The sequence below is a fragment of the Chionomys nivalis genome, chromosome 3 (assembly GCF_950005125.1).
Source record: "Chionomys nivalis chromosome 3, mChiNiv1.1, whole genome shotgun sequence".
Taxonomy (NCBI): Eukaryota; Metazoa; Chordata; class Mammalia; order Rodentia; family Cricetidae; genus Chionomys; species Chionomys nivalis.
In genome coordinates this window covers 85,468,283-85,495,292 of record NC_080088.1, presented here as the reverse complement: position 1 = coordinate 85,495,292, position 27,010 = coordinate 85,468,283, and the positions used below count along the sequence as shown (strand labels likewise).

Sequence of the window (27,010 nt, the reverse complement as noted above, 5' to 3'; positions counted from 1 at the left end):
TTAGGGGACCAAGGGATGATGGCTCAATAGAAAAAAGCATTTGCCATGTAAACCTTAGGACCTGAGCTCGATCCCTGGGTCCCACAGTGAAAGGAGAGAATTAATTCCCAAAGTTGTCCTCTGACTTCTATACGACACTGTGGCATGTGTGCACCCACATTCACACACACACACGCATACACACACACATGCACACGCTAAATAAAAATTAATTTTCAAAGGGGAGGACTGGAGAGAGGGCTCAGAGGTTAAGAGCATGTACCACTCTTGCAGAGGACCTGAGTTCAGTTCCCAGCACCTGCATCAGACAGTTCACAGCCATCTATAACTCCAGCTCCAGGGAGATCTGACACCCTCTCCGGCCTTCACAGACACTACTCTCATGTGCATGCACACACACACACACACTTCTATTGTGAAAACAGAATTACAGGTCTCTGGAGAGGAATGAACTCTTTGAAAGAGGATGCTGGAGAAAGCATGGCACCACAGGGGTCCAGTGTGTTCCCTTCAACCGTTTTGGACAAAACCTCTACAAATGAAAATGTCTGTGCCTTCACCCCTCCTGCTCACCTTCTCCAAGACAGTTTTTTGTTTGTCTGTTTTCTTCATGTGGCAATTACTTGCAGATGGTCCCTTTCCCCAAAACGTCCTAGCTACCTGTCCTATCCATTTGTCCACAGCTGCTCTGGGAAAGGCCCATGATGCCCAGCAAGATGTGTGCCCTGCCTGGTCATCCCCTGTCCTTCCCTCTGAATTCCACTGAGGCTCTCTTGCTCTCTCTCCTGCTCCTCATTCCCCACTCCAGCACAGCTCTCTGGCCCACTCTCTTCCATGCCTCCACATCCCCCATCGAGGCAGTTCCTTCCATTCAACCTAGGGACGCAACTGCCACCACTCAAGTCTCAGCTCAACCCAGAGGCTCCTTCTGTCCTTCAGATAGGCATGCCGAGAACCTCCTTCCCTGGGCTGTCCCCCACCACGACCTTCCCGATCTAAGTGATTTCCTTTATCCAAAGGTCTCCTTGCAGACCCACACTCCCTAACGTCCCATGTTCCCTGTTGAGCAGTTCTGTTCAAAACCTGCCCCAGGAGCTACGTGAGCCCTCACCTGCAGCTTTTTCTTTCCCGTCCATCACTAGCCAGGTCTGTCAATCATGTAGTAGTTAGGTTTACTTCCGTGACAAAATTTATCACAGGAGACTGATCTGATGGGTATGTGTGCTTAAGTTTCCTCTCTCAACATAAAATCTGTGGGAGCAGAAGTCCCACCCTCACTGTGTCTCTGCTCCAGCACAGTTGTTAGCACAGAGTTACACCAATGTATGACGGGGTCGCCGAGCAGGAAGGACACCATGCTGGGCACAACTTGGAGGGGACGTCCTGTGGTGGCAACAAATGGGTCTAAAAATTGGGCTTTCTTCAAAGAATCATGCCAGGACGTGCCTAAGAGGAAATAGAAAAAGGAAGCCAGTGCCCTTGACCCAATACGGCTTCTCTTCAACTTGCTTTCCACAGGCTCACTGAGTAGAGAACATGTACAAAATGTGCCACTGGCCATTGTAGCTCAGCAGCATGGGGTACTACTGATTCCCCTCACGATCGCAAGGGTTGACCACAGTCTCTGCCACGGCTTAGCATCACGAGAGAGGACTGGACTGTGCATACTAGCCCAGCGAAAGCATAAATCCAAAATTCCGAGGACTGGTCCCATTGAATCTATGCCTCTTGCACCATCTCAAAGTTGAGAGTCTCAAGCGGGACCACGGGAGGAGAGAGCCATGTTAGCTTTACAGCTAGCACACTGGGCCAAGGCAGATGCCCTCTGAACTATCAATAAAGGGGGCAGGAAGCTCCAGGAAAGGGGAATCCACTTTATTGAGGGTTGAGCTCAAGGTCTCTGCCATTTCTATACAAGTGCTCAACCACCAAGCTATACCTTCAGCCCCACGGTTTCTTTTCCAGGTCATTCATTTCCCATAAAACCATTTACTACCTGTGATGGTTCACTGGTGACTATCAGCTTGACTACATCTGGAATCAACTAACACCCAGAAGCTGGTCAAGTCTGTGAGAGGCTTTCTTGATTGGATTATTTGAGGCCAGAAGAGCCACCTAACATCTGGGCCACACCTTCTGCTGGCAGCCCCCATAAAGGATTTGAAGAAGGAAGTTTTTGCTTTTTGCCTGCTTGCCCTCACTCTTGCTGACAAGTTCATCTGCCCTGCTGCTGAGGTATTCCTTCACTGGGGTTAGAACTGACTTCTTCAGGATCCAGTACCCACTGAAGGTAGCAACTCTCTAGGATTTCCCTGAGACTCTAGCACCAGACTGGGACATCTAGTCTTGGGCCCTAAACAACTACCAGATTCTTGCTCTTTCCACTGAGAGAGCCACTGTTGAACATTGAGACCACTGCCTGGAAGCCACTCCGATAAATCCCTGTGTGAGAACCTTAATTAATATACCATCCTAATGAGAGCCTTTTGGGGGCCAGCTCAATGCCCTCTCAGGGTTCATAGAGGAAGCTACAACAAGGAAAAGAGGAATGTCTGAGAGCAAAACAAATCTCCCACTCTGGGCTTTTCCGAAACAGTCTCTCTGTTGCTCTGCTTCCACTCTGATTCTCCTGCCCTACCTCTAATTCCCCCCGGCTGCTTCTCTCTCCCCTAAAATCTCTCTTTCTCTTTGAAGTGACAAAGAAATGATACAAGTTACCTCTCATCAGCCAAAAGCACACTCCTAGGGTAAATGATAAGGAGTTGAGCTGTTGCTATGGCAACTAAAAGGGTTTCAAGGCTTCAGGAGAAAAACAGTCACCAGATGTGGTGGGGGGGGTCACAGCGCCCAGAGACAAACTTTGAGACATAGGTCTATTGTTAACATGCTTGGCAAGCAAAGAATTGGCATGCTTTTCTTAGGGTGCTTGGTTGGACATCTGTGGCTCTGACCTTGTGCACAGCTGTAAAGTTTTAAACTTACGATCTACTTACAAAAAATTCTTTAGTCTAGTTTAAATTTGCTATGAGGTGAAAGTGAGCTAATTGTGTGCAGTTAGTCTAAACCAAAGAACCAGGTAGGCTTTTAACTCTCCACAGTCCTCCCTGAGACAAATAGATCCACTTATGAAGCATGTTCTAATATATATTCTATATATCAAAATTATACAACCAAATAAAAAGTCATCTTCCTGACCACCCACAGATAGATGTGCCCATAAGATGGAGATGCAATCACGAGATTACATATACACATCGCATGAGATTACACTCTGCAGTGCAGGTATTGGGGAAACACCAAGCTGCTTTAGCAAAAGTGAGCAACGGTTTCCAGAGTCGATGGTTCTGCAGGCTTTGCCAGGACAGGATTAACAGCCATCAGGGAATCATGCCTCTGGTGGGTTGACATCTGAACACTAGTTGTCACCTGCTGCTGTAACTCCCATGGTTCCTGACACTATCTCTCTGAACTACACACTTCTATCCCTATGGAGAAACTTTGTAAGATAGAATGACATAGCCATTCTTTGCTTTTCCAATATTTTGTGTAGCACACACATGGGCAAAAAAGTTTCCAACTGCTGATTTGTTTATTACCACTGAACCTCAGCAGATATAAAGACCTGAGGCTTTGGTATGACAGAAAAACTCCCTCTGTGGCTATGAGGGAGACAGTGATGTAAGGAAAGAGCCAGAGAATGGCTTTGGTTACTTACAACGTGAGAAGGCAGGGGACAGCAGGTGCAGAAGCAGGGACATGAAGCAACACCAGGGGAGAGCATGGTGTAGACCTCGGGAATGTGGGACTAGCAACAATGAAGAGAAACGATCTACAGTGCTGTGGCTAGCCTTGGCTACACACAGATTAACTGGTTGGGGCGGGGGAGCAGAACTCGCCAACTCTGGGCCTCCATTCATCCCCTGAATGCAGAGAGCCTGTGCATTCATCCCGAATTCTTGGGTCAGCAGGAAGGGTGGTGATACTGTGCTCCTTTCAGTGGGGCTTTTCAGACTTCCTACGAGCTTCCCGAGAAGGTCCACTGGACTTCGGCTGTAACAAGGAGCCCTGGGCCTTATGCTGCAGAGACTACATCATAGTTGGGAAAGTGTCAAGGCCAGGAGGACAGATATGAAGAGGAGGGGCGTTAAAATGAACAAGAAGCAAACAGAAGCACATTTCTTTTTCATAGCTGCATGCACACGCGACCTTTTTCTATCATTCTCTTTTTCTACTTTCTGTTAGTTTTCTCTTTTAAAGACACTCACCGACTTAAACTCCAGGAACTCCATGCCTTTGGCCACTTGATATGCAAAGCAAAGAAGGTCTTCAAATGTCAGCACATTCAAATCTTCTTCTTCTTCCAGCCTCTTTTGGTTTTCATACTCAATCTCATCTGTAAAATACAGCCACTCTTCACTTTCCCCCAAACACTAGGTCTGCCTTCTCAGACCTCTGTGACAGGCAGCTTGACCCGCCCTCCTGCACTAGGCTCAAGAGACCAAATCCAACGGCGTCACCCGCACAAAAGGTCCAGTGTACGAAGAGAAAGGATTGCTTGACATTCGGAAATCAAAAGTAACTGCCAAATCTCACCAAAAGGACAGGTTCCTGGGCAAGAGGATGGAATTGCCTCTGCATCAATCCTTACACAAGAGGTGACCCCGATGGAGCCATGCTAAGCAATCAGCTACCTTTCTTCCTTCCTGGCTCAGTCCTGGGAAGATATCTGAATTGATGGGCCTGTTCTTGTAGCTCTGCATCACCCCGGCTGACCTGAAATTTGCTGTGCAGCCCTGGTTGACCTTGAACTCGCGCATGCCTATTGTCTGCTTCCTGAGTGTGTGGGTTAGAGTTGTGCACCACCATTCCCATTCTACTCTTCACTTCGATTTCTTTCTGTCATTTTCCGAATAGAGGCACTGCTCAGCTCCCAAAGGGCTGAGAGATGGTTCCGTGGTTAAGAGCACTAGCTTCTCTGCAGAGAACCTAGGCTTGGTTCCCAGCACCCAATGGTGGCTCACAAGCATCTATAATTCTAGTTCCAGGGAAGATGATGTCCTTTTTTGACCTTCATGGGTACCAGGCATATGCATGCTGTACCTACATACATGAAGGAAAACACTCATAAAATAAAAACAAATAAATTTCAAAAATCCTAACTCTCAACTGAGAGGATCAGGAGTGGGGTCTTTATTTTTTTTTATTTTTATTTATTTATTTTTTTTCCCAGATTTTCGAGACAGGGTTTCTCCGTAGATTTTTTTGGTTCCTGTCCTGGAACTAGCTCTTGTAGACCAGGCTGGCCTCGAACTAACAGAGATCCGCCTGCCTCTGCCTCCCGAGTGCTGGAATTAAAGGCGTGCGCCACCACCACCCGGCGAGTGGGGTCTTTATATAGTGGTCCGGTTGTGAGAATGGGATCAGAGTCTCTATGAGAAAGAAAGGAGAGGATGGGCGAGATGGCTCATCAGGCAAAGGTGTTTCCATGAAGGCTGAGGACTGGGGTTCAGTCCCTGGAAACCACAAAGTTAAAGTAGAGAATGGACTCCCATAAGTTGCTCTTCTCTCTCTCTCTCTCTCTCTCTCTCTCTCTCTCTCTCTCTCTCTCTCTCACACACACACACACACACACACACACACATACACAATGCTGAGGACACAGCAAGAAGATCACCATGTGCACGTGGGGGCCGGCTTCCCCTGAACCTTCATCTTCACTTATTAGCCTGTAGGGACCATGAAAAATAATACCCAGCCTTCAGTAATCTGTTAAAGCAATCTGAGCTAAGACAATGAATATTAATTATGAATCCTTCCTGGGATAGGAAGATTGGATCAGTAGTGGTTCAAGAGCACTGCAGAGGACCTGGGTCCAGTTCCCAGGACCTACATGGTGGCTCAAAACCCCAGGGCCAGAGGATCTAGCACCTTCTTCTGGGTCTCTGAGGGGACTGCACTCTGAAGTGATGCACAGACATATATGTAGGCATTGCCCACTTTATCCCTCCTTCCCTTTACACTAGGTAAATCTATCAGGTTGAAAGAAATCGAAGACCAGACAGGAAGACCTGTCTACCATATTTCATAAACTGTATTTTGTATGTCACGTCCTTCTGTTTAACCCTTCCAACAGTCCTATGAGGAAAGGACTATTAGACAATCATAAAAGTGAGCATATGGAGATTCTGGATGTCTAAATAACTTGTCCAGAGCCAATTGTTCTGCAAGTAAAACAGGCAGAACCAAACTCTGATTCTAGAACTCACTGTCTTACGAGGCACAATTAGCTTACAACTCAATAAAGAATATTCTCAACAGATAAAGCAGTTTTAGGTCTTTATTAGTTGACCATGAAAGGAAGTTCACCACTATTGGCTTTTGACCTTCCAAGAAAGTACACATTGAGAAAGCCTGTTGCTTACCTTAGCAAAGACAAAATGCTTCTGCTCTGGTGAGACAGGTTTCACCAGGCCTGAGAGCTTGACTTCTGTCCCCAGCACCAACTCTCACTAACTGTCCTGACCTCCATAGGGGTGTCATGGCACGGGCGTGCGCACACACACACACACACACTGCAATTTTTAAAAAAACTTTAAAAAGCTGTATGGAACTCGGGTTCATTTCAAAGTGCCAGCGATGACAATAAATGATTACCTTCAGAATGGATTGAATTCCCGTTGAACCCTGAGATACGATCCATGGCTGGGTGTATCTGAACTTCTTGTGAACCAGGCATACTATTAAAAATAAATTTGTTCCGTCATTATTTACAATGTTCTTCTGAGCAGACATTTTATTAGAAAAAGTACAATTCATCAGAGGGACGGATTCCAGTTACAAATGGGCTTTTAAGTGGAAAGTATGCTGCCGGCTTGTCAATGGTCCCCTGTGTGCATTAATAACAGCTGTGTGCTGGGGTTTGCAGGGCCAACCTGGATAAGAGGGGTCATTCAGTCACGGTCACACTGTAAGCTGGGTATTTAAATTGGGGGCGCTAAACGATTTACTATGTCCTGAAATTTATAAAGAAAGGAGCAGGCTTCTGGCTGGTGCTAAACCCAAACCGTTTCCCCTAAGTCCACCCAACACGGGGTTTACAAAAGAAGTGCTCTGCTATCTCTGTAAACAAGTCTGTCTGATCTCTGGGTTTCTGCTATGCTGGGGATATAGTCAGAGCCTGGTGTGTATTTGGCACGTGCTTGCTCTGGTGTGAGGGTGCAGCCCAGCTCGGCACCATCCTTCTGACTTCTGTAAAGCATGCTTCCTTTCTCTGTGGAATAAACAAAGAGCCGCAACAGAGTCTCTTCTCAAGCACGTCAGAGAGATACTTGTCGCACCGACGCAACCGGGTGGTGGCTCAATTTTCCCAGGAGATGAATTCATCCCGACTTATAACTTACTGCTGGAAATGACTTAATGCTTCCAGAACAAAGATAGTCCAAATAAACTGCCAGGTTATTTAACACCCCAGTGATCAAACTGAAGCAGAGGCGCTAATTACTGGTCACACACATCTGTGTCAGGGTCATTTCTCTGTTCGGAGTGCGCATGGGTGCATGGCGGGCTGGGGATGAGGCTCAATGGGGGAGGACGTGTTGAGCATGCACTGCACCCTGGATTTGACCCCTAGCACTCCCCACACATAGAGATAATAAATACATAAAGTACAAATCAGCAAATAAATCAGTCATAGTAGCAGGTGAGCAGCAATAACCAGTGATAAAACAGCTCAAGGTTACTAATAAACATTTGTAAAGTCATGTGAAACTTAAGGATTGCTTATTTCTGGACGTTTCTGTGTTGTGTTTTTGGACTGTGGTTTTCAGTGGGTAACTGGGACTTTACTAAGTAAAAGAGATAAAAGGGCGGGCAGAAGTGCAGAGCACAGACTGTGACTGCCTGAGGTCACAGCGCCTACCAGCACTTGACCGGGTGGGTGGGTGCGCGTGCGCAGGGGTCATTGTATGGCTCTGTCCCGGAGTGTGCAATCATAAAGCTTCATGTGTTGCTTACCTGGAATTTGAGTGTGACTGGAACGTGGGGTAAAAACTGAAATTATGCTCCTTGAAAATCTCTGTCCATGTCCTGTGAAACTTTTCTCTTTTACTTCTCAGATAGTTGAGGAGGTCACCATAGCAACAATACTCGAAAATCAAGTACACTGGCCCTGTGACAGATACAATTTTCGTTACAGGTAGACAAACCCCAGGTCGTTCTTTCAGAAGCCCATGCAGCGTGACAGAGCCTGTGACTTTTCAGGGCTCCCCTTCTGGAAAGTATTTTCTTTTGTTTTTGTTTTGGTTTGGCTTGGTTTGGTTTTTTTGAGTAGCCTTGGCTGTCTCTTGGAACTTACTCTGGAGAGCAGGCTGGCTTTGAACCCACAGAGATTCTCCTGCTTCTGCCTCTCAAGTGCTGAGATTGCAGGTGCACCACCATGCCCAGTCTGGAAATGGCTTTTCATGAGCCTGTATCATAGATTTTTACAATCAATCTCAGTTTTATACCCAAGCATCTGTGTCTTATAGCCGTTTCTCTTGAGCTCTGAACACATGCCCTCACCAGCTCCGACGGGTGGTATGGTGAGCTCGGAATCTAATTTCACTACTGTGTTTAGGCCATCCTCACAGCTTAGAGGGGAGCTCAGATATTATGCCGTGAGCATGCAGGGTGGAGGCTGTTTTTCAGGAGGGCAGGATTCTGTGATAGAGTAGGTGAAAAAGAAGGACATGTGCTCTGTGCAGTGGCCAACGGCTAATTCTGCCTGAACTCGGGCTGAGGAAAGAGGGAAAATGGGTACAGTCTGGGTGGTGGCCGCACGTGTCATCAATCCCAGCAGCTGGAGCTCTGAGCTGGAGGCCAGCATAATCTACAGGGCTAGTCCCAGGCCAGCCAGGGCAGTTACATAGAAAAATCCTGTCGAAGATAGACGGACAGACAGACAGGGAGGGAGGAAGGGAGGGAGGGAGGGAGGGAGGGAGGGAGGGAGGGAGGGAGGGAGGGAGGGAGGGAGGGAGGGAGGGAAGGAAGGAAGGAAGGAAGGAAGGAAGGAAGGAAGGAAGGAAGGAAGGAAGGAAGGGAGAACACAGGCCTCCTGCCTTCAGCAGCGGCAGCTGAACAGGTGCTGTTCTCTCTACAGACGATACCTGACAGCGTGCATGCGCCCAGCAGATTGACAATGTTGTCATGGTGCCCCAGCTGCGTCATCATTTTGAGCTCTGACATGAGCGCCTCTCTTTCACAGCTGTCGGCTTTTTCTGTCAACGGGGGAGCAGAAACAAGGTTGACCTCTCCACTGTCTGCATGTTGTTTTATAAATCAAGAATTCCCCCAATTCAGAACACAACTTATATAAATTCAAAACTGAGAGAGAAAAGCGGACACAGAAATAACACGTGATTTCTGAAAACAATGTCCTACGTTTTAAGGCAGAATTCTAAAGGCATGAGTTATAAATGTTGATTATATGAACATATCCTTTTCTTAGGCCTTTCTTGAGACAGGGTTTCACTATTAGCCCTGGCTGGCCTTGAACTTCGAGGTTGGCCTCGAAGCCTAATCTACCAAGGCTTGCCTATTTCTATCTCCTGAGTGCTGGGATCAAAGTATGCACTGCCATGTCCAGCAAGAATATATGTTTCCACTAGATTTCCCCCAACCAACAAAAATAACACCCCATCCCCACCCCAGATCGCAAAACAGACAGACAACATGACTTTCCTCGTGGAAGATGCTGCCGGGTGGTTATTTTACATTGACAGGAAGACCAGGAGGAGCTTCAGCAAGCATCGTTGTCTCTAACGTATAACTGGTCCCCAGGTCTAGAAACGTCCATTTGTAAGTATGTCTGATGGGGAGCAGGGTTGGAAAAGATAATGCATGTACTCTCTAGGCAATGCGATCTCTCCAGGGAACGGATTAACACAGTGTGCCACAGGTGTTAAGGCGCTCCTGACACTGAGGCCAGTGTAGCTGCTTAGGGCACCCCTACCACAGTGGGTTTGGGAGCCCCAAGGACAAGAGTAGCATCTTTCTTTGGAATCTCTACTCCAGGCTCCAAGTCTTCTTGGTTCTATGCAAATACTGCCATTTTATAGAAGGGACTTTGTCATCTGGGATTCTGATATCTGCCAAGGGGACAGTGGAATTGACTTCCTGAGGGGGGTGACCTCACAAGATAAAGGGACATGGTTATGAGAGCTCAAGAGGAAGCTGGGTTCCAGACGGTGGCCCCTGGTGTGTGCACTGAGTGGAGATACAGGAACTCCACACAGGTGATGCTGGCAGGATGGCAACAGTTGTGCTGGGAACTAGCCTAGGAACCTGCAGCCGATGAATGGACAACAGAGATGTGGTTCACAGGATGACTTTACTCAGCTGTGAAGAACAGGATTATGTCCCTGACTTCAAACTCTACTACAGAGCCACAGTACTGAAAACAGCTTGGTATTGGCATAAAAACAGACAGGAGGACCAACGAAACCGAATCGAAGACCCAGAAATCAATCCACACACCTACGAACACCCGGTTTTTGACAAAGAAGCAAAAAAATATAAAATGGAAAAAAGAAAGCATATTCAACAAATGGTGCTGGCATAATTAGATATCAACATGTAGAAAAATGAAAATAGATCCATGTTTATCACCATGCACAAAACTCAAGTCCAAATGGATCAAAGACCTCAACATAAAACCAACCACACTGAACCTCATAGAAGAGAAAGTGGGAAGTACACTTGAACACATTGGCACAGGAGACCGCTTCCTAAATATAACCCCAGCAGCACAGACACTGAGAGAAACAGTTAATAAATAAAACCTCCTGCAACTGAGAAGCTTCTGTAAAGCAAAGAACATGGTCAACAAGATAAAACAGCAGCCTGCAGGATGGGAAAAGATCTTCACTAACTCCACATCAGACAGAGGGCTGATCTCCAAAATATACAAAGAACTCAAGAAATTGGTCATCAAAAGAACAAATAATGCAATAAAAAATGGGTAACAGAGGAGTCTAAAATGGTTCAAAGACACTTAAGAAAATGCTCAACAACCTTAGCCATCAGAGAAATGCAAATCAAAACAACTCTGAGATTCCATCTTTTTTTTTAGATTTATTTATTTATTATGTATACAGTGTTCTGCTTGCATGTATGCCTGCAGGCCAGAAGAGGGCACCAGATCTCATTACAGATGGTTGTGAGCCATCATGTGGTTGCTAGGAATTGAACTCAGGACCTCTAGAAGAGCAGTCAGTGCTCTTAACCTCTGAGCCATCTCTCCAGCCCCGCTGAGATTCCATCTTACACCTATAAGAATGGTCATGGTCAAAGACACTGATGACAACTTATGCTGGAAAGGATGTGGGGATAAGGGAACACTCCTTTGGTGGGAGTGCAAACTGGTACAGCTCCTTTGGATATCAGTATGGCGATTTCTCAGAAAATTAGGAAACAACCTACCTCAAGACCCAGCAATACCACTTTTGGGTATATACCCAAAGGATGCTCAATTGTACCACAAGGACATGTGCTTAACTATGTTTATAGCAGCATTATTTGTAATAGCTAGAACCTGGAAACAACCTAAATGCCCCTAAACCAAAGAATGGATAAGGAAAATGTGGTACATTTACACAATGGAGTACTACACAGCAGAAAAAAATGATGACACCTTGAAATTTGTGGACAAATGGATGGATCTAGACAACATCATATTGAGTGAGGTAACCCAGACCCAGAAAGCCAAATATCACATGTACTCACTCATTAGTGGCTTTTAGAAATAAAGCAAAGCCAGCCTACAGTTCACAATCCCAGAGAACCTAGACAACAAAGAGAACCCTAAGAGAGACATACATGGATCTAATCTACATGGGAAGTAGAAAAAGACAAGATCTCCTGAGTAAATTGGGAGCATGGGGTTCATGGGACAGGGTAGAAGGGGAGAGGAGCAGAGAAAAATATAGAGCTCGATAAAAACAATAAAAAAAAAAACTAAAAAAAATGCTTGACTATTTTATATTAAGAAACAATAAAATTATTTGTTTTTATTATTACAAAATCTGTAAAGTAAAGAAAGAAAGAAAGAAAGAAAGGAAGAAAGAAAGGAAGAAAGAAAGAAAGAAAGAAAGAAAGAAAGAAAGAAAGAGAAAGAAAGGAACAGAGGTTCGCACTTGGCTATGGAGTTAGGAGGAAATGGGTGTCCACACCAGGTACCATGGTTTGAATGAAGACCAGTGGTTTGCACTCATGTTTCTGATATCTCGGAGAAGATAAACTATAAAAATATTCAGGATGTGTACAATGGAGCATCTAACTGGAAAGCCTCTGGGATGATCTTTGTTGGCGTAGTGATGAATTTATCCCAGAGGTTTTGTTGTTATTTTGTATTTCACCCATTTTTTTCAGCTAGAAACACTAACTTGAAAGTTCCTGATCTGATATATTCCACTTGAAATAACTTCTCTACAGAAAACAATTCTCTTATATTTGGAACATGTTGAAGAGAAGAATTAATATTTCATTACTCTTGTGTTTTGAGTCATGATTGCTAACAATCAAGGAACTGTGGGACAATCCTGGTGTCCTGGATGGCTCAATAAACACAGTGGAAAAGAACAGGATTATGCCATCTGGAAGAAGATGGATGGAACTAGAGACTGTTCTATTAAGTAAAAAAGTCAAACTCGGAGACAAAGAGCACATACTATCTCTTATATGTAGGATCTAGAGTAAAAGACCAAGGCATGGAAGTGGAAGGGAGGAGCCGTTTGGGAAGAGGAAATGGACCAGTCGGAGGAAGAGACTGGTGAGTGAGGGTGCTGGGAAGTGGTGAACAGGACCAAAGTGTGCTTCAGATGTAAGTGTGAAAATGCCACAATGACACCCTTTGTTTTGTGGAACCAAGATATGCTGGTTTAGGCAGAAGCTCCACCTCAGCCCCACTTCTCTCTCTTCTGACCCCACCTACAGAAAGCCTGCCAAGTGGCAGCTCCTCCCCATGAGATGCTGGGGATGATGCCTACACGGTATTTAAGATCCAGTCCCTGGACCTGTCTTGTGATTTCCCTCCTGCCTCCCCTGAAAGTCACCTGGGAGTTGCTTTTCTCTGTTTATTAAACCGGGTTTTATTAATTCGACTGGATTTGGCTTATTGCATCGGTAGAGAAACCCAGTACTGGGATCTCAAAAATACTTATCCATGCTCATTAAGAAAAACAATTAAAAGAAATCTACAAATTTGCTACCCATATTTAACATATGTTAAGTGTCCTAATGACAATGCTCTGATATTGCTTCAGGGTTTTTGCAGATACAGGAGGGAATCTATCCCTTTTCATGCCCTGAGCTTGATCTATAGAAAATGTATGTATCCTAAACCAATATATATAGTGAGTTTGCATTTTTAAAAAAGGAAAACTAGATGGAAGAAGAGCTAACAAAGGCCTGAGATGCAGGCAGGGATGTAGGAGAAAACACAGTGTGGGAAACAAGAAGTCAAGCATTCTGAGATGGAAGGACATACAGCGGCATTTTATGTTCTAACTGACCCCGGGCTTGGTGACTTGGAGGTGCTGAAGCTCAAAAAACAACACCCCAAGCCCCAAACAAAGCATGGTAGCTTTGGTCTAAAGGAGCAGCCTTGAGGTCTCCCTACCCCTTCATGCCACCCTCACCCGGCTCTCAACTCCTTTTTTTTTTTTTTTTTTTTTTTTTTTTTTTCGAGACAGGGTTTCTCTGTGGTTTTGGAGCCTGTCCTGGAACTAGCTCTTGTAGACCAGGCTGGACTTGAACTCGCAGAGATTCGCCTGCCTCTGCCTCCCGAGTGCTGGGATTAAAGGCGTGCGCCACCAACGCCCGGCTTCAACTCTTGATATTCTTCCAGTCCAAAGCACAAAGCTAGACCTTCGGAGGTCCTTTATCCGCTTTGAGAAATTCCCTTCCCAGGAGAAATGCAATTGCCATGAAATCTTGGAAAGATGAGACTAAAAATCTCCATGCCCAGGACACCTACCCAGAAAGACTATAAAAATCACCTATGAGACTTTATTATATGATAACACAGACAGACTACATGCACACACATACATCTTTCGTTCTTCCAACAATACAATTCTATGTCTTTCTATAACTCAAGATGTACAGAAGCTTAGTTACTTGGCTTGGGGCTCAGACTGTGAGATTTCTGTTCCACGCTTTTCTGTGTGCCATTTTTCCTTAACAGTCTGCATGTTGTAACTCACTTCAGTGACTGTAGGGGGCATTAGGGAGCTCCCTTTATCCTTACAGAGACCACTTTAGCAAGAGAGTGGGCCAGCCGGGCATGAAGGCATATACCTGTAATTCCAGCATTCCTGAGGTAAAAGCTGGAGAGTTGTAAGTTCAAGAGCAACTTGAGCTATACAGCAAGGCAGAGTGTTACAGAATGAAGGGCTGGGAAGTATCTCTGAGGTAGAGGCCTGCCTAGCAGACACAAAACTCTGGATTCAATCCCTAGCACTGGGTTAAAAACTAGGTGAGGATGCCCTCGCCTGAGGGTGGACGCCAGATGGGAGTGCCTGCAGCAGAATGGGAAGTGAGAAGTTTCTGGTTTGTTCTCCTGCCCAGAATCTGTGTCAAACTGTAACACAGAAGTCAATAAAAGCTGAACAAAGAGAGAAGGGGAAGAAGGGGTTTGCTCTCCTGGCTTGTCCTCTTTACTCATGACCTTGTCTGCTGCGTGCTCCTTATTAACCTTAACACTCGGCAAACAGGAAGCAGCAGGACAGAGAGGAGGCCGCTGCACTGGTCTCGGAGTGACTTTTGCACGGTACCTTTCAGCATTTTCACCGCCACCTGAATGGAGACTCCTGTTTTACTAATCCCGTAGGCTGTCGCATTCATCACTCTACCAAAAGCACCGGACCCCAGAACTTTCCCTGTAAAGATGGGATAGGAGTGTTAAAGATTTTGCAAGGATGCCAGGCGGTGATGGCACACACCTTTAATCCCAGCACTTGGGAGGGGAGGCAGGAGGATTTCTGTGTGTTTGAGGCCAGCCTGGTCTACCGAGTGAATTCCAGGAGGGCAAGGGCTACACAGAAATACCTTGTCTGGGAAAAAAAAAAAAAAAAAGATTTTTGCAAGGAAGAGGAAATGCCACAGAAACTCTGAGCACTCAGTCCTTACCGAACTCTAAGTTTTCCCTTGGAAACTCCCACTTGAGGTCGTATTCATAGTCCCTGAAGTCAACATAGAAGTACTCGTTATCCAGGGGTCCTGTCACCTGGACCATCTGCAGCTGGCTTTCGTACCTAAATTGCTTTAGAGACAAACAGGGAGTCAGCGACAGTCTGTAGTGCTGCAGAGCCAAGGCAGGCGTGAGTCTCCCCTGGGCTTTACCTTTTTGTACTTGTGACAGACCAGCACAGTTAAAACGACCATGAAGGGAAGACAGAGGCCGATCGTTGCGTAGAAGGAGATGCGGTCTTGGATGAAAGGGAAGGGGCCTGCAAGAGAAACAGTCGCTAGGCAGTGAGGTAAAACTCCTGTTTGCAGGCATGAGTAGTCAGCCCTCACTAGTTAGACTCTCTCAGCCTGTTCAAGTAACCACCATTCTCAGTCCTCACGGACATTATGTCTGTATGAGGCACCCCACAGAAAACCACTGTTTCTATAAACAAACAATGAGTTCCCTTTCCAGAAAATTAGAAACAATTCTGAATGTATTTTTCAAATTGAACTATTAGGTCACAAGAGTGATAGACATTTAAGCTTTTCACCAAGCCCAGCAGATATAAAGAAGTCTATGTATTTGATACCCAGATTCGTCACATGAGTGTAGAGAAGTTACAGGTGTGAGTGTCTGCCTGCATGCGTGTCTGTGCACCATGTACATGTCTGGTGCCCTCAGAGGCCAGAAGAGGCTGTCAGTCCCTTGGAGTTGATTGGTAGTTGTGAGCTGCTAAGTGGCTGCTAGGAACCGAACCCTGGTCTTCTGCAAGAACAGCAAGTGCTCTTAATGGCTAAGCCATCTCTCCAAAGCCAGAACTTGGGCTGATTTGTTTGCTTTGTTTTGCATTTTTCTGAGGCAAGGTCTCTATGTAGCTTAGCCTGGATCTGAACTTGGGATCCTCTAGCTTCTGCCCCTGGAATGTGAGGTGGGTTGTGTCCACCACTCCTGGTTTGAATTAATCAATATTATCCAGGCACCCTAAAATATTGATGCCGTTTTAGGAAGACTCTAAAAACAACCCCATGACGTAGAAAGGCTAAAAGTAAATAAGGGGATTAACAAAACCGGAAGGGACAGAAATTCCAGATCGCCAAGTCTGTTTTGCAGTGCTTTTGGTAACTATTCAGTGCACCAGGCGCGCACAGGGCTCCCAGCCCTGGCGAGTCATAACACCCATGGAGAACCGGGTCCTGGAAGGAAAATGGGACGGTCTCTCTGGGGATTCTTGCCTGACTCGAAAAAGACCTTACACTCGTTCAGAACGACACTGTCTTAGAAAAAGTCCCCAGTCAAAGCCAGCCACGGTGCCCAACTTCACGTGGGGAATCTCTGGGGACAGAGCGTGTTGATGACGACAGCAAATGGCTGCACACCTGTGGAGTTTAGAAAGATGGTCTCGCAAGATGTGCCCTCGGAATTGTATGCGCAGCACTTGACGGGAAACCTTTTTCCAGCCTGGGTCATGCTGAGGGTGCTGCTCGAGACCCACTGGCCAAACACTTTTCTGTCAGCCTTCTTACTCCAAACTCCTTCTGGGATTTCCTCAGTGCAGCTGGAGAAAAAAAATGGCAGAAAGAGAAGTTATGAGCTGTGGCCACTGGGAGTGACAGCTGAGTGGGGCTTGCATTTCTACCTCAAGCTGTATTCATGGTGAAAGGGTCAGGAATCTTACTCCTCCTTCTCATTCTCCTTCCTTTCTTTTTCTTCTTCCTCTTCCTCTCTCCCTCCCCCCTCCCTCCCTCCCTCCCTCCCTTCCTTCTTGTTTTTTGGAATAGGGCCTCACTATGTACCCTATGCTGGCCTCAAACTCTAAGATCCTCCTGCCTCAGCCTCCCGAGGGCTGGGATTACAGGCGGGCACCACCATGTCCAGCTTGGCTCTTCCATTTCAAGAGACGTCAAGCTTCTCATTACTTGGGAGACTGGTCCGAACACTTCTTCCACGTCCACGAGGGTAACGGGTATCCATCAGAGGAACAGGACACCTGGCTGGCTGAGATGCTTGCTAACACTTGAGGTTTCTCTGCGGAAAGTAACATGTAATAAGCTCATGGAAGATGGGTCTTTCCAGAAACAGCTCAGTGCTGGCTTCGGTTTAGGCTGCCTATTTACTCCAGCCTCTGTACCCCTAGAGAAGCCTCTCATTCATGATGTCTCAGATCTTTGGTTAGTCCCTCCCTCGGCTGTCATATAATCTTCTTGATTGGTGGAGGCAACCTCCCTGTGGTTCACTTCCTAGGGGGAGCTAAGGGACAGAAGCTCCTTCTATCTGTGCACTAACAACACAACACTTAGCTTCAAAATATCCGCAAAAACATCTCATGAAATATATTGTCCTTTTCTTACTTTTGCATAGACCAAAATGAAAGTCATTAAAACCAAAACCAGCCGGTGACTCCACAGCCTTCCCTGTGTGTTCCTTTCAAAGTGCCAAGCCAATAAAATCACAGTACAAGAGCACAGGCACATGTCTTAGCTCTGAGAGTAGATACAGAAAGGAGCATACGTGTCTCAAGTCAACATAAAAGAAGCATGTAGCTTACAAAAGCAGTTTCAGGGGCTGGAGAGAGGGCTCAGGGCATAAGAGCACTTGCTGTTCTTCCAGAGGACCCAGGTTCAGTTTCCAGCATCTACATGGTGGCTCACAACCATTTGTAATTCTAGTTCAAGGGGAGATCAGGCTCCCTCTTCTGGCCTTTGTGGGTACTGCATGCACATGGTGTAGAGACATCCATGCAATATATATCATCCCCTCTAAGCTGTGTTTGACTCTTCCTGGTTAAAAATTAATAGGGAATAAAATGAGACAAAGAGAGAGTTCACTTACTTCTTATATTCAGCGTGAACATTTTGGTGAACTGAGCATCATCGTTTTCCGCATGGAATATGTACTCTCCTGGCTTGTTCTTATGATCACAAAATTTAGATATGCTGTTTGAGAAAGAAATAAAGACAGACTTAGCTCCCTGCTTCCAGGAGAGGCTACAGTGAAGAACCAGACGAGGAGGTGTTTGTATTCTAATTCTTCTTACTCAAAGCGCCTAGACACACAGCCTCAGCACCATCATCGGCAGCATCTGAGGACTTTGTAGAAGTACAAACACAGAAAGGGTTAGGGCTTGTTAGGGCTAGGGATCCCAAGAGAGACAGCATCCCTGGTCCTGCTTCTCCACACTTCACTTTGACTTTCCAGGATAGAGATGAAGCCCTACGGGTAGAGAAACTTCCTCCATCCTGAAGTGACTGAGTCCCTGGTGGTCAACCAATCATCGATGATCCAATGGTCAACTACTGACTTACACACGGAAGTTAACACTAGGGAAGGCTCAAACCCACTGAGTTCACACAAAGATCTTGAACTGAACTGGGCAGGCTCCAGTGCCTACTGGGGATGCACAGCAAGTGTGGGAGCCCACAGAGGTGGACCTGTTCCACCTTGACTACAGGTCAGAGAAATCAGACCTGTTCTTGCTCCTTTGAGGTTATGTAACAGGAGGTTTGATCTAAGGGATGATGTGGGATTCCTCTCTGTATGCTGTGAATATGTTTTATTACCATTGGTTAATAAAGAAGCTGCTTTGACCTATGGCAGGGCAGAATATAGGTAGGCGGGAAAACTAAACTGAATTCAGGGAGAAAGGAGGAGGAGCCAGGGAAACACCATGTAGCTGCCCAAGAAGCAAGAGGTAACAAATCACAAGCCTCGTGGTAAAATATAAAATAATAGAGATAGGTTAATTTAAGATGTAAGAGCTAGCTAGGAATATGCCTGAGCCATTGGCGAAACAGTGTTCTAATTAACATAGGTTTTGTGTGATTACTTGGGTCTGGGTGGCCGGAAAACAAAAGTGCAGTCTCTGTTTATAAAGGGGTGGCTGCTAACAGGGTGTTTTGACCAAGGTTACTTGGTGTTTTGAGTACTAAGAAGGTAATTACTTTGTTTGTTCTTGTATCATGGTAAAGAAGTCTCGTGCTTTCCCCCCTCCTCTTTGGATTGGGGTAGATAAAGCTTATGAGAAATAAACATGAGGCGAATCTCAGCATTTACTGATGCCCTCCGGACTCTATCAGTTGTCTCTTGTCTATTTCTTTTCTAATCCTCATGCCTCCCTCCAAGCATGGGGGAAAAACCGGGTGGGACCCAAAAGTTGTCGCCGGGGATGTGGGACATGACAAGTGAGTGTGTGCTTTTACATGAGTAACTTCCTATTGTGGGTTATCCACCATGCTTACCAGGCCTATGGGATGCTGGAGACTGTAGCAGGATGTGGGTTATCCATCTTGCTTACCAGGCCTATGGGATGCTGGAAACTGTAGTGGGATGCTAGTTGGAGTGAGAGAAGGCAAGGAACTAGGAATACGCTTTCACACACCCACTGACAAAAGGACCAAAAGGAAAGAAAAGGCTTGCTCAGGAGATACTGATTTTTTTTAAAAAATAAGGTTGTTAGAGGAATCATATTTTTATGTATTTTAATTAAAAATGTGTATTTTTAAGTTATAAAAGCTATATACTAATGGGTTTCATTACGGCATTTCCACACATTGTCATTATCTCTGCTCTACTTTGTCCCCTTCCCCTGTTCTTTCCCTGAGAAAGTATTTAATTAGACCATAACTTGAAGATGTGTGAGAAAGAGGGGGGTGGAAGCATGAAAATATGGCAGAATAGAAAGATGGAAAGATGTAGGCGGAGTTTTTGTCGGGACCGCTGGCTCCAAGATAAATGCACTTACTAATAAATAGAGACTTACTCTTAATTCTAAATGCTGAGCAGATAGCTTAGGCTTGTCTCCAGCCAGCTCCTTCGACTTAAACTGACCCATTCTGTTGACCTACACTCTGCTATGTTCGTTTACCTCACCTATGAACTTCCATGTTGCTTCTCCCACGTCTGACTTGTGACTCTCTTCCAGCATTCTCTCTGCCTCGAAAATCCTGCCTAGAGCCGGGCGGTGGTGGCGCACGCCTTTAATCCCAGCACTCGGGAGGCAGAGGCTGGCGGATCTCTGTGAGTTCATGGCCAGCCTGGTCCACAAAGTGAGTTCTAGGACAGGCTCCAAAGCTACACAGAGAAACCCTGTCTCGAAAAACAAACAAATAAAAGAAGACTCTTCCATAGCAGGCAGCGTGCTGAGAGGATGGCCCAGCTGTAGCTCTGGTCACCGAACCTGACAAGCTGAATTTCATCTCTGGAATGCACAAAGTGGAAGGAGAGAACTGAGTCCCAGGGTTGTCCTCTGACCTCCACACACAATACATGCGGACACACACACACACAATAAATAACTAGATAAAATGAGAAAAAAAATTTTTGAGTGAGAAAAAGGTAGGCATGAGCTGGCATGGATGCCTTCCAGGAGCACACTGTGCAGGACACAGACCTGAGAGTTCTCGTTAGCTCGCTTTCTGTCGACCTAACAGAGAGCTGAGGTAAATCAATGCATAGAGAACAAGCTGATTGGGGCGCACAGGTTTGGGGGTGTCAATCCACTGTTGGCTGTCCTTGTTGCTCTGGGACCTGTGAGGGGGACAACATGGCGAGACTGCAAGATGTAGCAGGGAAACCAAAGGCGGAGTGGGAGGCATCCCCCACTTCAAGAGAGTACACCCCATCATCCACAGATTTCCCACAGGGCCTCACCTCCTAGCACCACTTTAGGGGGACAGGCCTTCAACATGGGAGGGCCCAGCTATTCCTCTCCCGTCTATAGAAAGACTGTAGCCCCAGTGGGCTGTAAAACCCCTAAACGGGAAAGAACTGAAGCATTAGATGGAGGGTACATAGCTGCCCAAAGGAGGCAGAAGTCAGTATAGAACGTTCTGTGGACTTCACAGACGTAGGACTGGAGTCCACTTAGCTCAGAAGGCAAAAAGAAGAGACCCAAGGAAAAGCAACCACAATACTGAAGGCAGGAAGCCATGGGGCTATGAAAGTGGGGCCTCCTGACCGAAAGAGAGGAAGGTGCTGGGATGTCTGGGAAGAGAGGGCTAAGGGGGTAGAATGGAGTCCACTGATTGTGACCCCAGAAAAACAGTCTAATTGCTCAGAGAGGTGAGAGCTGGAAGGAGATGCTGGGGATGCCTGAGCCCAGTATCCACAGCGTGTGCAACCTTAGATTTGCCTGACTGTACTGGGAGAAGTTTATTGGTGGAAAGTCTGGAGATGACAACGACATTCATTTAGCTACCAACGGATACCTGATTCTGTGGGGAGAATTAAGTCTCCAGCCGCAAATTTGGGGGAAAAATGTGTTTCCATTATCTCAGACTTTACAATTCGATGTTAGAAGCAGATAAAGAAGCAATTATGGGATGGATGTAGGCATGGTGGCTCACACCTTTATCTCAGGAGGTTTAAGGCTGGGCTGAGGTCCTTGGGAAGCCGAACAAATAAACTAGAGTGTGCAAGTTCTACCGCAAGAAAAATGAGAGTTCACATCTGAGGTTTCAGAGACTGTTCCTATGCAGGAAAGAACGGGAAAGGGCATGCCAGGGGGGTACCATGGAAAACTAAATTTCAGATGCTCCTAGCTGCGGTTAGTGAGACAGGAATCACTTCTCACCCCTGCCAAGTTCACAGCACTTCGACTTCAGGTAAGGTGCATGCTAGAGTGCCGGCCATGCATATCCACTGCCCTGGGTTCACATGCTAGAGTGCCGGCCATGCATATCCACTGCCCTGGGTTCACATGCTAGAGCGCCGGTCATGCATATCCACTGCCCTGAGTTCACATGCTAGAGCGCCGGTCATGCATATCCACTGCCCTGAGTTCGATCTCCAGGACTACCGGAATGAAAATAAAATGCTCTCATGGCGGTATACCTTCCGTGTACACCACCATGTCTGGTTCTATGAAAGCAGAGACTGAACCAAAGACTTTGTGGGAGAGGCAAACACACTGCCTGCCATCTGAGCTACTCCCCAGCCTCCATTTCTTACCCTGGCCTACTTCAGGACAAGGAAGAATCGCTGGTGAAGTGAAGTGATGGCAGGAAAAGTCGAAGGCCAGCAGTGGGGAAGGGTGGGTGTGGGGGAGGGGGAGCTCGGGCCCATGGGGCAAGTGACAGCAATTCCCAGGGCCAGCTGTGGGGGTGGGGGTGGGGCTGGAGGTGGGGGTGGGGGAGGGGGAGCGCTGAGGGTGGGGAAGGAGGAGCGCTGGCTGTGGGGCCAACCACAGCAATTCCCATGGCCAACTGTGGGTGTGGGGGAGGGGTGGGGTGAGGGTGGGGCAAAAGGCAGCAATTCCCAGGTTTCAGAAAGGGAAGAACAACAGGAGCCTCCAAAGCAGAAAGTGTGACTCTCTGGACGATGGCCAAAGGCTTTGAAAAGAACAGCACCAGAGGAGAGAGTTAACAAACGAACAAAACCCAGCCAGTAGCCCACATGGCACTGGCACACACCTGGAATCTCTGCTCAGAAGGCAGAAATGGGAAAATTAAAGTCCAAGGTCAAGAGCTGGAGAGATAAGTCAGTGGGCTGGTCTTTCAGAGGACCCGGGTTCAGTTCCCAATGACTCACAGTTACCTAAAACTCCACCAGGGGATCCAACACCCTGTTCTGACCACCATGGGCACCAGGCAAGCATATAGAAACATTCAGACAAATACCAATAAACAGAAAATAAAAATACACAAATTCTTTAAAAAAATAAGAGTTCAAAGCTAATGTGGGTCACACAGTGAGCCTTGCTTGTATCAAAAAGGAGAGAAGGAAACAAAGACAGAGACAAAGAGACAGAGAGACATGAGGGACTGACCGACTGACAAGGCTAGCTAGGGACCATGGAGAAAGTTCTGCTCAGTTTGGTGGAGAAACTAATAACCACACAGCTGTTGTAGAATAATCTTTTTGTACACTGTGAAGATGTGTCACTCAGATTGGCCAGGCTTGGTCTAAGGGCTCTGGAATCTGTTTATGATTTATAAAGGATGTTATGTCTAGGGCCAGGCATGGTGGCACCCACCTTTAATGTTAGCACTCGGGGGACAGAGGCAGGTGGATCTCTTTGAGTTACAGCCCAGCCTGGTCTACACATTAAGCTCCAGGCTGGCCACTGCTACACAAGGAGATCCTATTTCAACTTTTAAAATCTATAGCACTATGTAGCTTTGAAAATTATAACTAAGATACAATAGTACAACTATTAAGTTAAAGACACTTTTTACATACATTTAAGACAGGGTCTCATGGTATACAGCCCAGGAAAGGAAGGAGCCAGGGCCACAGACAGCATAACTGAAGGGAGATGTAACTTAGTTGGGTCTCATATTCTTGCTCTAGAGGCAAATATCTTTCTCTTCCTTTCTGTATGCCTTCAGGCTCATGTCTCCCCTAACCCCAAACCCCACTCAGTAAAAGGTAAATGTCAGCTCTGCCTCAGGTCCTGCTGGAGGCTTCTGTGTCCCTGCTCCTGTCCTCAGCAGGCCACTAGCCCGTCATCCAGACTGTGAACACGTGGGTGATTGCCTTGCTCAGTGAGAGCCTCGGTGGGGAGGGAACTGGGACTCACAGAGGAGAGAATCAAGTATCTCTGGGGAGAAGTTATGACAAGCTCATCCTTTTTCTACCATGGCACTGATGTGGAGTTGGCCTTTATTAGTAGGTCTAGGTAATTACTCAAGTAAGGGGCAAACAATCTTGGGTCTTTTTTGTTTTGTTTTGTTTTTCTTCCAGAAGTAAAAGGCCACCAAGGCAACTAGAAACTGAACGCAAGCACGGAAAGACAAGCCCCAGTAGACCTTCGGGTGAGATTTGAGGAAGTAAATTGCAGAAACGAAGCTGCGAAGGTGGGGAAGCTGAGAGACTTCTGGCATACACCATGACCACACTGAAGCTTCTGCAGGAGTCCAGCTACTACACAGAAAAAAAAAAAAAAAAAAAAAAACAAAAAACAAAAAACAAAAAACCTCCCGCCACCCAACTCGGCTCTCAGAACACAAAGAATAACAATCTTGATACTTTATCTTGATACTTTGATACTTTGCCATCCCAACTCCCTTCCAGTAAATCACTGCATCCAGGGTGGAGTGAAGGCTGCATGCTCCTTTGGCTTTGGCATTAGTAAATTTGGAACTTTTTATCATCAAAAGTTACACAGAGCTTGTGTTACCTCCCACCTCAGCCCAGAGCCTACAGCAGAATGGAGTCATGGAACACTGAGGACCGAGCTGATGGCTCTCACCATTCAGCTCTCCCCGCACTGAAAGGGTGCTCGCTGTTACACCTGGCACAGTTTTAACACTCTGGGAACCTTTAAAGAAATGCATGGCACTCGATGTCATGTGTGGGTCATGGGACACACCAAGGATTCCACTTTCTCCTAGAAGTGATGTCCAGGGGTCTCTTCCCTGGTTCACAGACACACTTCCTGAACGAGGCACTGAGTGGAGTTAGAGGGATGACGGTGCAGCCGTTTTTATGGCGATTAGAGCCTGCCCCAATGTGACGGAAATAGAGGGACCCAGAACTACTCGATCTGGGGTGGAAAGCTGCTGGGGTTCAGGCTTGTGGTCTGGAGCCCCAGATGCAATGTGGCCACCCAGCCCAGTGGAGTGACCCCTCACTGCATGGTAGACACAGCTCTGTGATACCTCAAGACGTTCTGCTGTGTATCACCATGTCACACAGGGACAATATGTGTCCTCGGGGGAGAAGGAAAGTGGTAGCATCTTACCGGGTCACATGGCACTTTGCTGTGTAGTCCAGGCTGGCTTAGAACTCAAGGTGTAGCCTAGGCTGCTCTAGAACTCAAAGAGATGGACTGCTCCTGCCTCTGGAATGCTAGGGTTAAAGGTAGACACCCCCACTACCGGAAGGGGCATTTGTTAAACCAAATTTAACTCTTTCTTTACCTGAGTCAGGCTCACAAATATCCTGGAATGCAAGGGAATCTAAGACTGTGTTAGATCACACTGGTGCATTGGGGCCAGAAAGTCAACTGTCCTTCTAAACACAGGCTGCATTGTCATCAGGTGGCTTCCTTCCTGTCCACTACTTCTGGAACTCAAGTTCCGGATAAGAGTTTATGAGACCAGGCATGGTGAGTTCAAGGCTAGCTTGGTCTATATAGCGAGTTTCTGGCCAGCCAGGGCTATATAGAAAGACTGTGTCTCAAAACTAGCAAGAAAGCAAAGAAAGAAACAAAAGAGTTCATGAGAATAGGTGGGACTCTCGATCAAGGGTAGTTCTTTCTGCCATGAAACATCCAGGATATTACTGGTCTGTAACAATTGAAAGAAGGTAGACAGCTGCTGGTATCCAGCAAGTGGAGCCAGGGGTGCTGGGTGGGCGGTCTACGAGGCAGACAGCCCTCTGCAGCAGAGGGAGATTTAGCTCAAAATGCTGGCATGCTGAGTGCACTGCTGGTGGGTACTTTGCGTACTTAGTTAACCTCACACTACCTCTCCAACACTAGGATAACTTTTGAAAGGGAAGGCACATATCTCTCTGTAATCCCTGCATTATAACTCTAAACTCCAGCTAGGGAGCTGGGGAGGTGGCTCCGTGGATAAAGCGCTTGCTACACAGCACGAGAACCCGAGTTCAGATCCGTACCAGGTAAAGGACCGTGCAACAGTGTGTTTCTGTGACCCTAGGGCTGGAATATGGGGCCACATAGAGACGGGTGGATCCTGGGGCTTGATGGCCAGTCAGTGTAGCCAAAGTGGTGAGCTCTAAGTTCAGTGGGAGAGTCTGTCTTAAAAAAAAATAATGGAGGGGGGCTGGAGACATGACTCAGTGGTTAAGAGCACTTGTTTTTTAGAAGACCTAGGTTTGATTCCTAGTTCCCCCATAGTGGCTCCTAACTGTCCATAAGTCTCCTTCCAAGTAATCTGACACCCCATCAGTCACACATGTGATCTGTACCCAAACAGATACACATGTGATCTGACATGCCCCCAGTCATACATGTGATCTGACACCCCACCAGTCACACATATGATCTGACACCCCACCAGTCACACATGTGATCTGACACCCCCCAGTCATACGTGTGATCTGACACCCCATCAGTCACACATGTGACCTGCACCCCATTAGGTACACATGTGATCTGACATCCCCCCAGTCATACATGTGATCTGACACCCCACCAGTTACACATGTGATCTGTACCCCAAAAGGTAAACATGTGATCTGACATCCCCCCAGGCACACATGTCAACTGATATCCCCTCAATCACACACGTGATCTGACACCTCACCAGTCACACAACATGTGATCTGACACCCCACCAGTCCACATGTGATCTGACACCCCACCAGTCACACATGTGATCTGATACCCCACCAGTCACACATGTGATCTGATACCCCACCAGTCACACAACAGGTACACATGCATAGACATACATGCAAGCAAAACACTCATATGCATAAAATAACAATAATGTTTTAAAATCATGTCGAACAATAGAGAATGACCTCCAGTGTTGGTCTGGCCTCTACATGTGGGTATATACACATATACACACACCCCACCGGACACCCCCATCACCAAGAAAATCTAGGGATAGAGAGGTGGCTCAGGTGTTAAAAGCTAGTACTGCTCTTCCAGAAGACCTGAGTTCAATTTCCAGCACCATGTCAGCTAGCTCACAACTGCCTATAACTCCAGTTCCAGGGGATCCGTCACAGGCGGGAGGCAGGCAGGCATGCACACACATAGGAGATTAAAAATAAATCTTTAAAAAACAAACACAACAAAAATCCAAACGTGGCTGGGGTTGTAGGTCAGTGACAGAACACTTGCTTAGCATGCAAGGCCCTAGGTCTCATCCCAGTACCTCTTTTGCT

At 46.6% G+C, this 27,010-nt stretch overlaps 1 protein-coding gene across 2 annotated transcripts in view; it reads right to left on the bottom strand.

Moving 5' to 3' along the window:
- Positions 1 to 27,010, bottom strand: part of Flt3 (fms related receptor tyrosine kinase 3) — a 93,212-nt gene that overhangs the window by 9,291 nt on the left and 56,911 nt on the right. For both annotated transcript variants that reach the window (XM_057764623.1, XM_057764622.1), the window contains exons 10-19: positions 18,038 to 18,141; positions 17,125 to 17,233; positions 16,585 to 16,763; positions 15,379 to 15,485; positions 15,166 to 15,298; positions 14,811 to 14,915; positions 9,144 to 9,254; positions 8,014 to 8,167; positions 6,655 to 6,737; positions 4,266 to 4,393 (exon numbers count right to left, since the gene is read on the bottom strand). In XM_057764623.1, the coding sequence (XP_057620606.1) occupies positions 4,266 to 4,393; positions 6,655 to 6,737; positions 8,014 to 8,167; positions 9,144 to 9,254; positions 14,811 to 14,915; positions 15,166 to 15,298; positions 15,379 to 15,485; positions 16,585 to 16,763; positions 17,125 to 17,233; positions 18,038 to 18,141 (1,213 nt within the window). The remainder of the gene's footprint in view (positions 1 to 4,265; positions 4,394 to 6,654; positions 6,738 to 8,013; positions 8,168 to 9,143; positions 9,255 to 14,810; positions 14,916 to 15,165; positions 15,299 to 15,378; positions 15,486 to 16,584; positions 16,764 to 17,124; positions 17,234 to 18,037; positions 18,142 to 27,010) is intronic.